The sequence below is a fragment of the Pogona vitticeps genome, chromosome 14 (genome assembly GCF_051106095.1).
Source record: "Pogona vitticeps strain Pit_001003342236 chromosome 14, PviZW2.1, whole genome shotgun sequence".
NCBI lineage: Eukaryota > Metazoa > Chordata > Lepidosauria > Squamata > Agamidae > Pogona > Pogona vitticeps.
The window spans coordinates 13,194,488-13,207,355 of record NC_135796.1 but is presented as its reverse complement, the minus strand read 5'-3'; the positions used below and the strand labels follow the sequence as shown (position 1 = coordinate 13,207,355).

Sequence of the window (12,868 nt, the reverse complement as noted above, 5' to 3'; positions counted from 1 at the left end):
GTCATGTCAGTTTGTGAATGCCAAAACAACTATATGGTCAATGGAGAAATGGCCGGTGTCCTTTTGACTGCCTCCACACACTGTATGCAGAAGCAGCATACTACCAAAATGGCCAATGTTTTATTAGCCGTGCCCCAATATTCGTTCTGTCATCTTGCCATCTTTGGCTGAACTGCTCCTAAATTATATATAGGTTGCTTCAATGAAGATTCCTCTCTTTAGAGAAAAGAAAAACCACCTCTTTGGAGCAGGGCAAAAGCCCCTGCACAAATCAGCCTAACCTTTTTTCTTCTCGAACCTCCCTCTTCCTCCCAAGCGGACGCTGCCACTTAGGCCCTAGATCATCATGACAGACGCCTGCGGAGGCTGAGCGTGGCATAATGAATGCTGTCCTCCCTGCCCTGAGAAGCCAGAGAGTTTGTTTTTGTTTCCCTCCCCGCTTCTCATGTCACTTCCCGGAGGCCTCGTATGTAAATCCCCGCCGCATGAATCCAACCTGACGGCAAACTTCTCGGCTACTTTCCCCAAGGCCGTCTCTCATGAGCTAGGAACTTGAAAAGGTCAAAAGTATTCAATTTACTTTGCCAAAGGAAGCCTTTCCATCTGTCTTCAGGGGGACAGGGGGACCAAAGGGCACTCCATCACTCACACTATTAATGTGATGTGACCTTAAAATGCATCATAGCTGTTACTTTTGCCTCCCGACCCATCAGTTTGCAAAAGGGTCTTGACAGCCCTTCTGCTCACAGAGAAATTGGGGAGGGGAGATCTTTACACACACGACTCAAGAGTTCTTTCGTCCACCCCCACCTTTTTTTTTTTATTCTTTCACTCCAAAACAACCCTTTTGACCTGTTCTACCTTAACTGCAGAAGCACATTTTACAGGTTGTTCCTGTTTGAGATCTGACAGTCGTTTGGCCCGCACCATGGGTTAAAATGCCTAGCTAGGGAATTAGCTAAACTTTCTGCACTCATCTTTGGGGGACAACAGGTGCATCACCATGGGAAGGAAAAAGACCAATCAATGGCTCCAAGCCCGTCCCCTTCAGCAATTTAAAACAGGCTGCTTGCTGTAAGCGGTGTAGAATGGGAGGACCAGGTGGATATATAGCCTAGGGCTTTGGTTAACCATTGAGCTAATTAAGCCACAGAATTGCACTACAGGCAAAAAAGCACTTTGGTGTGATGTCCGATTGTATACTTCCCAAAATTAGCTTCCTTCTACTCCCCTCCCCCACAAAAACAGATCTGCAGGCACAAATTTGTAAAACGGTGTACATTGGCAGTTATGTCCACAAACCTGAGAAGCTTGTGATGTAGCTTTTGCCACATACACAGGGTTGAGACAGGGGAATATACTAGTCAGGTTAGCTTCCGTGGAAAGGATCAGCAAAGGGCAATGTGAATGGAATAGTGCCAGGGCTCCTTCCCCCATCTTGAATGGCAGGCTCCATTCCTTTCTTGACTTCCTTGGGTTAACCAAAGAGTTTCAGTTTGCATTCAGGGGTCAGCAAGGCAGCATCCATCCTTATCCCTGAACCCCCTTTTGCCCTCCTGTGTTCTTTGGAAGAAGCCGATCCATGCACCACCATGTGCAAGCAGCCTTTGCCTTCATATATGGAAAGATCTGCTTCCATTGGCTCACCACATTTACAAGCCACTGTCTCTCTCTCTCTATAGTCATGAGGACTGGAAGCTTTTACAATTAGAAGCTGGGATTCTCAAGATAAAGCCTCTGTGCCCAGTTGAGGCCAGGGAGGGGATCCGTCTCTTCTTAGTGGCGTCAGAATAGAGTCTGTTCGCTACTTTGCCACTGACCTCAGCAATTCGTCTCGTTGCGGGGAACCTTTCCTTTACTGCCAATACAATAATGTGACTTTACAACAGCAGTGCCTCCCGCTGCCATTAACTTTAAACTGGGATATATTGTCACGTGAGAGCACAGGTTGTTATTGTTGCATCGCAGCATCACAGACACTTCTGTTTTTCCTTTTAGACTTCAAATCCAATTGATGTTGCCAGTCGACCCGGTGCAGTACACCACACTCTTCTTCAGAAGACCCCAGGGGTAGGTACACCGGAGAGCGTCCCCTGCTCTCTCTCTCTTGCTTCACATTTTGTCACATTTCCTTTATTTGTGGTGAGGTATCTCACTTTTCATACTCTCCTGTATGGGAAAGTAACTCTCTTCCCGCTTCTTACTAAATGTGCTTCTTTTTAAATAACATTCCTTGATTTTCTTTTGTATGGGACAGCGTTCAGGGAAAACTTACAATTTTTCCTCATATTTTTCTTTAGGTATCTGATCCTTATCGGGCTCCAGTACGAGTAAGTAAAATTTGTGAGGGATCTTTAAACTTTCTATTATAGTGCAAACTGTGTAGATATGAAAATGTACATTACTTTGTATTTTTAATACTCTGAAATAGAAGCCACACCCACCCCCAATTACCCACCAAAAACATCACTTTGGGATAACAAGTGAAACTCAGCAGTCCCAAAAGGAACATGGGTACAGTATTCTTGCTCCAAAATCTAACATAAAACGGGTATATTGGTAGCTCTATGGACACTCCACATTTAATGGCAGTACACCATTTTATGTCAGATCCTGGTGAACAAAAGCAGAACAAGAATATTGCCTTTATGCTCTCTTTATGAGTCTCTCAGAGACATCTGACTGACCTTCAGCCTGATGTAGCAGAATTCTTAGTTATTCACCCCACATCAATATTACCCTTTTCCATCCCTTAATTTGCAGTCCCTTTAAAAACAATAAAATCAGTGACATCCCAAACAATGCAGCTTTCAAAGCCTTGGTAGCAGGATCAGCCTTTCATACTTATGGTCAAAGGCACAGCACAATAAAATGTTGGCATGTTTAACTAAAGAAAGCAAGTATTGAGGCAGATATTCCGCAGCAGGAGAGCGACTGAAAAGGTCCTGTTTCTTGCTAACCCCCATCACGCCTCTACAAAATATGGCATCCTGTGTAGGGTTCACACCTTAAAGCTTGTGACAGAGCTGGGTCGTAGAGAATTGATGGTCTTTCTGTTGCATGGAGAAAGTATTGTTATCCTTTTTATAATTTTTTTTATTATATATTTCTATATGATGTAGATAAGTCATCTTATTTCAGTATCCACTTACGTGAATGGTTGTAGTCTCATTTTGTGAGCCAAATCGTTTTTCAACAAAGATAGTTTTTGATGGTAGAAGGCTGGTATTTAAAAAATTAAACCTCCATTTTTAAATTCCTTCGATTGCAGAAGCCTGGCAAATGGTGTGCTGTCCACGTTCAGATTGCATGGCAGATCTACCACCACCAGCAGAAGATAAAGGTAAATAAATGAATTAATTCAAGAGATGAGGAGCTTTTTGGCTTACAGACTATATTCCCACTACTACTTCCCCTGTTTAACAAAAGAAGTAGCATCTCGCAGTGTTGCTTTCATTTGTAAGGTGTGGAATTAATTAAGCCTTTCTGTCTTTTAACATCTATCTTAGAGCTATAAATGGTTGTGCTTGTCTGGTGGGGGCAGGGCAGCCTGGTAGCAAAAACGAGCCCAAAGGAGAAGATCAGAAGAAAAGCTGGGAGGTTTGTGGGGAAGGTGGGGGTGTACGAAGCACGCGTGTTTAATATCATTTCCCTTCTGCACTAGTACCTCCTGTGGAATATGGAGTGTTATCCTGTTCAGAGTGAAATGAGCGGTACGGTGAAGGACATTTTACAAAACATAGAGCAGGCGAGTAGAATGACAGTCCTTGTGTCAGAGGTGCTCGGGGGTTTTCTTCTGCGGTCTTGTGTGGATGGGTGGGATGGAGGGGGACGGTGGAACCGGAGAGGTAAGAATGGTAGACGTAGGGGGTTCCCTGTGTTGACGCCCTTCGACTAAAGCCCTAAGCATTCTGTACTTGGAAGAGTCCAGAATCTTCTCGCCACTTAGGTTTTGAGTGATCCCATTTCTCCTCCTCATCTTACTGTTAAATTTCCACAGGAAGAGACCCAAAGGTTGCTAGCTAGAGCAGACTTTGTAGATTAAGGAAAGCAATGAGAGCCATAGACATGCATGACTATTTGGTGGAGTGTTGGCGAAACCAGTAGGAGCAGTTATAAATGTTCCAGCTAGGATGTAGAAGGGGAGCAGGGGGTATCCCCAAAACTGAGTGGGCCCATCAAGAGAATACGTTAATCCAGTGTTCACAGCAGTTAGGGAAAGACTGAAACTAAAGGATGAGCCAGCTAAAGAAACTCATCCAAAATCCAAGTATTTAATACTCTGTGATCAGTTAATTTCTGTAGAAGCTGTTTATAATCATCATCTTGTGCCACCAAGTCAGTTCTGATTTATGTGAGTCCTTTTCAGGGTTTCCCAGGTACAGAATACTCAAGTTTACCAGTCCTGTCTTCTAGGGGGAGCCCTGGAACTGTGCAGCTTGCCCAAGGCTACACAGACGGGCTCCTCTCCTAGGAGGCACCCAGCAGGGAATCAAATTCCCAACCTCTGGCTCTGCAGCTGGATACCTAAGCCAGCCAGCCAGCCAAAGCTGTTAGGTGACTTCTAAATGACACAGAAATCGTTGAGGATTACGGAGCCACACACGTCTAGGAGCCTTGAACAGAAGCAGGTCGAGAACCAAATAGCTGTTTCTGCTCCTTTCTCCCCATTACCCTCACCACAGCTGCTTTGTGTTTTGCTCTTTAATTTATTATTTTATTTATTATTTATTTAGTTAAAATATTTCTATCTCGCTGTTCTCCCCAAAAAGACCCAAGGTGGGTTCTTATGAGTATTTACTGCTACAGATGAGTAACCCATGTCTGGAAAAAGCCAGAAATGGGTTCAGCCCACATTATACTGACCCAGAGATTCCCCCCCCCCCGTTTTCAATGGAACTGGGTTGCATTCACAGTCTGTTTCAGTGACAGCACCATTATTTGTAAGGAGAAACAATTAGATGCATACACATACTCTGATAGAACTTAATGATGTTAAAAGTGGCTCTATCAGGTTTTCCAACAGTCTTCCATACTTAGTGTGATATATGGCTAGACCTGTGTTGTGTATGTAGCACCAAACATGGTTTTGCTCGATAGCTTGGGCGAAAACCAGACATTCTAGATGTGTTTTAGATGCCAAAGGTAGCAGCCCCGTTTCCCCTCCTCTCTCCCAGTAATGTATAATAAAATGAGGTGACATGCCCTCATTCCACTCCGCAGCTTCCTCACCCCAGCGAGCAAGACTCAGCGAAATCAAGAGTGCCGTCATGCCAAGTCAATGCGGTCTTTTCCAACACATGACCCGAGTGGCAAAATAGTAGTTTGCTTGACCCTTTTTGACAGTAGCCCCAGCACTCCCACAAAATCCGCCCATTATTGCCCGAGTGCCGCCGACTGTGGTCACAGAATAAATACCAAGTTTCCTTAGGACATTTGCGGCTGTCTCACCCTCACGAGAAAAGTATGCTGCTGTTCCAAGGGACACTATCATTTCCCACTCATTTCATTATAAGCCAGTTTTAAAAACATGTGAAGGGACGCTGCACCCTGGACACACATGGAAATGAATGGGCCACTGAAATCCTGAGAATGCAGCCGTGGAGTCTTTCCGCAACCTCTTCCGTTTCCAAAAGTCCTACATCTTGCAGGGGGCTTTTTTGGACTCAGGACAGGGTGGTCTCCGCCAGCCTCTTGTCTTCTTCTGTCTGTGTCTCTCTCCGAGATAAAGCAACCAAGCACGCGACTTTTGTCATCCGTTTCCTTTGAGGGCTAGCCCCGTCCGCAGCCTTCAGCCTGTGGGAGAGTTGTGTCAGAGCGAGGCTGCAGACTGATCCGAAGGGCACACGACCCACTTGGCATATCGCATTGCATTTTCCTGCCGAGCTCATGCCATGGGCTAAGTGCTCACTTCAGCGCTTATCTGTGGAGAAGGCCAGCAGCTGAGAAGCTGTAGAATGAAAAAGGCCTTGTGGAGAGGCTGTGGTCAGACCCTGACTCACAGGATGTGACCCACGGAGGCGGCTGTCTCTCTGGCTAATTCTCCCTGGCAGCACTAACACAAGTGTGAAGTCTGAGCCCTTTACCGTCAGCGTTTCCCCCCACCCCTTCCCCTTTGGTGGTAAAGAAAGGAAACATGTATAATGAGATCGTTGTTTGTATCCTTTGACAGCAAATGCAGCTGGATCCCCACAAGCTAGAAATTGGGAAGCTTGATCTGTTCAGCCGACCTCCTGCCCCTGGGGTGTTTCCAGGGTTCCATTACCCTCAAGATCTTGCCCGGCCTCTCTTTTCTACGACAGGTGAGAACGAAGTGAACAAGAGTGCCATTAATAAGTGCTGGAGTATTGTCAGAAAGGCATGGAGTTTCTTTCTTTTTTTCTTTCTTTAAATTGCTGGATCACCCTGTACACAACAGTGTGATGCTGATTGGTTTTTTTTCCCCTCTTTTTTCTTTCGAACCAATTTATAGTGCAGTCCTGAATATTTCTACCCAGGCCCTGTTCTTAACAGTGGGGTGTCCTCCCAGGCTAGTGGTGTATAGGGCCACATTGTCAGAATCAGATTTGAAAACACAACTGAACTATGTGAGTGTCTTGTAGCGAGGTCCCTTCCTTTTTGATATACATCAAGACAGTCCTTCCCCACACAACCAAAGAAAGGATTAACAGCATGAGGTAAACCTTTGCAATTCTTTAAAATATACAGGATAGAATTAATACAACAGTTGGTAGGTTGCAAGCCTCCTATGGTAAGCAGAGCCATCGGCATACTTCCTGCCTCCATTTTGCCCCTTGCCTAGGCCCTTCATATTGACCAGGAGTTGCCCTGGGGTCACAGATAGAGAACATGTGGCCTTCCAGATGTTTTTGGACAGCAGCTCCCAACACCCCTCAGTGTATCCATCTCCTTGCCCTTTTTAAAATATTTTAACTTTTCTCTGATATATTTTTACCAACATTACCTGTTCTTGAGTTGAGTGTGCTTTCCGCGTATCTCAGAAATGCCTCAAAGCGAGAGACATCAAGTCATGATAATGAACTGGTGGCCAGTTTCCCTCCAACGTGTCTGTCCTAGAATAAGGTTTTCTGATTACATCAGTGATATCAGTGTATTCTCTGTATCCATTATTGTGCATCATACAGAAAAGGATGGGACTGTGCGTACAAACAATTATTACACGTGGAGGGGGGAGAAATAATGGTATTGCCATCACTGGTAGGCAGTTAGTTACATAAAATGCTTGGAGAACATATGAAGAGCATAATATTTAAAGCTAGTCACGATCAACTCCCATCAGTGAAACTAGAACACAATCCAATAGGCCTGGAGATAGGATAGGATTAGACTGGATTTTATTAAAATGAAACTAGACTAGACAAAATGGGATTAAACAAGATCAGGGCAGATTAAAATCAGATGGCGCAAGATTAGATTGGATAGTACAGGAATAGTTCAGATAAGATTAAAATAGGTTAGACAAGATAAAATTAGAATGGGTGGGAATTGATTAGATTAGATTAAATAAAATGAAATACAGTCAAATTACATAAAACAAAATATTTACATAGGGTTACATTAGATTAGATACCACACCATACCCTGTACCATCACCTCAGATTAGAATAGGTTAGTTTTATAGGCTGGGATAGGATCAGATATAAAAAATCAGGATTGCACTGGGCTAAAATCTGATCTAATCCTCACCTACCTAACGTAATCCAGTGTAATACCACCAAACCTAAGCCAGTTCTAGGTGGGATTAGAGAGGACTGGATAGGATAGGAACTGAGTTCCTACAGAAGCATTCACATCATGGGCTGAATTCTGAATATCTGGCCATATCTCCAACAAATCTTACAGTATTGGTTGGATATTATGTAGGAAAGAGAATGTTCCATGCGTGGTGAGTCATCAACAGTAGCCCCTTCACACCTTTGCTTGTGTTCTGGCCATCTACATTTAGCACTGTTGGTGCTAACCCATTGGAAGGCAAATCTTTGACATAGTTGTAATAGGTCACATTTTGTAACATTTTTTACAAAATGAGGAGCCCTCAGCCATCCATCTGTCAGTGTTCCCAATCCCTAGCCCTCCCACCAAGCCTAGAAGAGTGGTAAGAACACCCCATCATAATTTGACACATGCATTCATTGTATGCAGCTCCCTCTGTTAGTCACCACTGTCTGTAACAGCCCAGGTCTCAATGCTTGATCACACCTGTCTTCAACTGCTGCTCAAGAACAAGTACTTCAGAGAGAAATGACCAAAATACAAAGGCAGATAACATTTTAAAAGCTGCAAGAAAACAGATAATGCACAAGATTATCTGGATTATCAAACCCAGTTGATCATTTAGCATTAGCAAATCCATGCTTTTAAAATTGCACGTCAGATTCTGCCTAATACTAAATGAAGGATGCTAGCTTGACCATCCTCCTCTTGATGGACACCCTGCTTTTTCCCCATGAGGCACATCCACTGTCCATCTCCTCTCGGCACAGGGCTCGTGGGTGGATTTGCAGGCCCTTGCAAATAACATATGGCCTCCTATGCTCACTCCCAGAGTCGATGTGACTGTAGTGGCTCTGTGGGTTTGTGTACAACTGTGAGCCAGGAATTCCAGATTTCTCCAATTTCAAACTTAGGAGAGGGTCTTGGGGAAGCCACAGCTCAATTTATCCAAATCTGCAATGTGGGGATATTTGTCTACTGTACCTTAAAGATTAGAGCAAGGATTATTCAAGGGCTGGTGCAAAGCACTGTCCCTCCCAGGCAGCTGTGTCTTCCAGCTTCAGCTTAGTCTGGTGTTTATCTTACACAGAAGAACTGATACATTTCCAAGCTAACATCTGTTCCAGCCTGCCTAACTCATATATCTTGATTTAGCATCTTGCTCGGTCAGTAGATACTCTTCTAGGGGTATTCTGAAAGCATATTTGAAACATATTGGTATTTTTTATTATTATTTGTATCCACAGGTTCTGCCCACCCGCCCACCACTCCCTTTGGACCCTCACCACATCACAGCAGCTTCCTGCCTACGAGCCACTTGGCAGGTAGGTGTAAGTAAACCCTACTTTCACACTTATCTTTATGCTTTATGTCTTAGTTTCCTCTTGCATCAGCTGTGTCCAGTAACTAATAGCTAGAAGCAGTGGAAGGGGCTTAACCTCTACTAGAAGGGCAACTCCTACACAACATTCCCTGGGGAATCAGAGAATCTGTTTATATACACCCTGGCAGAATACTAACAAACCAAATTATCTTCTTCAGTTCTACAGATTCCTATTTACTTCTGCAAAACATTTCAGGAAAAGTTGCTTAGTTTCAAATAAATTTATTCACCATTGAAAAATCTGCCTCTGTTTCCAAGAAATGTGCCTAGGTGAATTTCAGAAGGAATTGGGAGGTGTGTCCTTTTCATTTACAGAACACACTTACAATAATCTGTTATTATTGCTAGGCAATAAAAAATTAAGTTGTCCCAACCGCTGCAACGTTAAAGTGAGGAAGAGAAGAGAAGGAAATGGACATGGTTCTTTCAACTGTATATACAAGTGTGATGAAAAAGTCAAATCAGGCTACTTATGTAGTTTTTTTTAGTTCCCACAACACAACACTGATGGGAAGCAAAACAAAAATAAAACACCTGCATCAGTATTAATTTCTTAGTTTGTTCCCCAAATTCAATTTGTAAATTTCTCTCATTAGTGGTTGTTGATGAATTTGCCCAAAAGAAGCCAAAAACTATTCACCTTTATTTTTACATAATGTTCTAACTCTTATATTGAAAGAAACAGATTTCGGCATACGAGTTTCCAACTTTCTGATAAGTTCTCAGTGTTATATATTATATACTGCAGATCAATGGCTCCCAACCATGTGTAACCTAGGTGTTATTGGACTACAACTCCCAGAAACCCCAGCCATCACAGCTGATGGTGAAGGCTTCTGGGAATTGCACTCTAAGAACACTTGGGTTACCCTTATAATACATAGACATTCATGTTTGTAGCTGTGATGGCACTGGCCTGGAAAACTAACTGCTGAGCCCACTCCACTTGTTATCAGTGCTGGGGCAAGTGAAGGACAGTAATTAAGCTGTTAGACCAATTAAGCTAATTTATTGAGATCATTGACAAAACACCCATATTTAGTGGAGCTAACAGGTCACTCTGAAACCTTCCTTGCTGGCCAGATAACCTTTGACAGTATATATAGGCTTGCACAGAGATTTTAAAGATGGTGTAGAATCTACAGACAAAAACAATCTTGACTGTTTGAATTACAGTGGTGCCTCGCTTAACGAGCGGACTGTTTAACGACGAATCTGCATAGCGATGTGGATTTTGCGATCGCAAAAGTGATCGCATTGCGATGTTCCTAATGGCCAAAAATTGCATTCCGATGATCGGTAAGCGTTTTGCTTACCGATCTTCGCATTGCGATGTTTTAAAAACAGCTGATCGGCGGGTCCAAAATGGCCGCCGGAAGAAAAAATGGCCGCCCGCAGCGTTTTCGCGCAGTTTCCTCACATACCGGGCGGCAAAAATGGCGGCCATATGGAGGATTTCCGCATAGCAGTGAGTTTTCCCCCACAGGAACGCATTAAATGTCTTTTAATGCGTTCCTATGGGGTTTTTAGTCTCGCATAGCAACGAATCCAGATAGTGATGATTTTTTCAGAATGGATTATCATCGCTATGCGGGGCACCACTGTACTAATAAATTAAGGATCACAATTCTGTAATAATTAACTTCATGTGACATTGTTCTTTAACAATTTACTAATTTAATTACGTTCAATAAAAAAAAACAGACCCAGGATATTCGTATAATTTTACGTATCCAATAGAGCCAGTTAAGGGTCAGAGGTTACCATGGTATGCTACATTCCATAATATTTCAAGCTGTGTAGGCTTATAGTACAGCATTGAGGCCCACAGTCATCAAAAAGAGGTTTTTTAACTTTATCAGTGTATTCCTGCTTGTAGTTAGTAACTCATTAAAATAAGAGTACGTAACTCTCACATCTTCTATTTGTACTGCTAGAGCAAACACCATGTTTTACTCAGCATTCTTGTTAAGAGTCAGATTGCCCTTTACAGAGTTGTAGCTGCCCTCAGAACGTGCTTCATAGCGAGAAAACAGAGAAAGGTAGAAGATTCAGCTAGAGAAAATAGGGAATGTATTATCGTACACAGACTGTGGTGTCACGTTAATGCAACAACCTGTTGATACTCTGTGCAGTCGTTGGCGGGTTTGTCACATTCTTGCTTCATAGTTCAGCCTGCAGACCCGCAGTCCAAAGGGGTGAAGAGACAGGATCAGTATATCAAAGACCATTAAGGACCCTGCTAAGGTTTCTTCATCAGAGCACCTTCTCCTGCCCTGTTTGCCACCGCCAAAAATATAAATAAATGAAATATCCTATTGGAAATTGGCTTACGGCATTTTGCACTGCTTGCTGTTGTGATTCCAAAAGTGGATCATATTCCAGCTCGGTCGCTGTGCCTGTCATTTTTGCTCTTTGGCTGTTAACTTTTAGCTTCTCTCGCACTCTCTTGGCACACACAGAGCTTAACGCCAGCACCTGTTTTGTGGAGTAAGTGCTGAAATCCCTCCTCCGTTTTTAACATGCTGGGAATGTTCTGTGCAAAGAACCTTGCAGTGAGGAGGATCAGCTTAAAGTCTGGCCTAATCCTACTTGGATTCAGACCATTAAAAAGAATAGGGGGAGGGGAAGAAGGGGTGGATTTCATTCTCCAGCATTCTTGGCTAAATGCCGGCTAAAACCCTGTTTGCCTTTCCAGATCCATTTAGCAGGTCAAGCACCTTCAGCGGCCTTGGGAACTTAGGCAGCAATGCCTTTGGAGGATTAGGCAGTCATACTCTGAGTAAGTACTGGCTGGGTTACTTGCAGACAAACCTCCTCTCCAGAGAAACCACATGCTCACATTGAAAGCAGCTGGTGGTAGTTTGTTTAAAACAAAGTAAACCTCTTATTTCCTATCCTCCATTCTGCTTTTTGAGAAGAAAAGCAAAATAAAATACTGCACCTAAGTGTTCCAGGTCTCTGTGGCAGGAGCTTTTCCATAATTTGTCCCCTCCCCTCCATCCGGCAGCCATGGTTCTGTTACATGTGTTCAATGAATGTCCAGAGAAAGTGGGCCCAATAGATTCTTAATCCCCCTAATCGTTACGCATCGCAGGTCTGCTGACACTATTTGATCCAAGGCATGTGGGTGCTCTTAGGAGTCACCATCACACTGGAAAAATCCTTGAAAATGTAATTTTGGAAAGAAGTCATGCTCTTGCCCTGTATGGATCTTATTTTTGAGAACGTATTCAAATATAATGGGTTCCAATCCAGAAGGGAAAATAAATGCAGGAACACGTGTAACACCCAGGGGTAAACAAAATGCAAACCAAGGAGAACTGCTAGATAGCGCAGTGTTTCAGGCATCTGGCTGTGGAGCCAGAGGTTGGGAGTTTGATTCCCCACTGTGCCTTCATGAAAGAAGCTGAAATTCTAAGTTGATGATGAAAACACAAGTTACCCCTTTAGTAGCAAAAATCATTTATCCAGATGTAGGAGAAATGATAAGAGGACTACATTCAGTTCTTCCTCAGTCCCTGATTGAGCAAGACAATATGATCACTCATGGGTAGGACATTTCAGTCTTCTCAAACTTAAGAGACAGCACTTATTTTGCCTTCGTTTCAACTATTTGCAATAATAACTTACCAGTTTATGCAGTGAGGTGTTTTTTAAAAAATAATCATGAGACTGAAAAGAGCTACATGTAGATGGTTTATCCTTGCTCCTTATCAATGGCAAGCTTGTTGACAGGATATTACAGCC

At 43.2% G+C, this 12,868-nt stretch overlaps 1 protein-coding gene and 1 long non-coding RNA gene across 30 annotated transcripts in view; one reads left to right on the top strand and one right to left on the bottom strand.

Annotated features, from left to right (window-relative positions):
- The window catches only part of LOC140702729 (uncharacterized), a 91,987-nt gene that overhangs the window by 36,345 nt on the left and 42,774 nt on the right, over positions 1–12,868 (bottom strand). The window lies entirely within an intron of this gene.
- FBRSL1 (fibrosin like 1) overlaps positions 1–12,868 on the top strand; it is a 724,755-nt gene that overhangs the window by 704,041 nt on the left and 7,846 nt on the right. For 10 of the 29 annotated variants that reach the window (XM_072983645.2, XM_072983642.2, XM_078381700.1 and 7 more), the window contains 7 exons: positions 1,999–2,070; positions 2,301–2,330; positions 3,272–3,343; positions 3,665–3,748; positions 6,173–6,302; positions 8,982–9,065; positions 11,817–11,900. In XM_072983645.2, coding sequence (XP_072839746.2) covers positions 1,999–2,070; positions 2,301–2,330; positions 3,272–3,343; positions 3,665–3,748; positions 6,173–6,302; positions 8,982–9,065; positions 11,817–11,900 — 556 coding nt within the window. The remainder of the gene's footprint in view (positions 1–1,998; positions 2,071–2,300; positions 2,331–3,271; positions 3,344–3,664; positions 3,749–6,172; positions 6,303–8,981; positions 9,066–11,816; positions 11,901–12,868) is intronic. The other 19 variants (XM_072983658.2, XM_072983655.2, XM_072983650.2 and 16 more) reach the window with 7 other exon arrangements.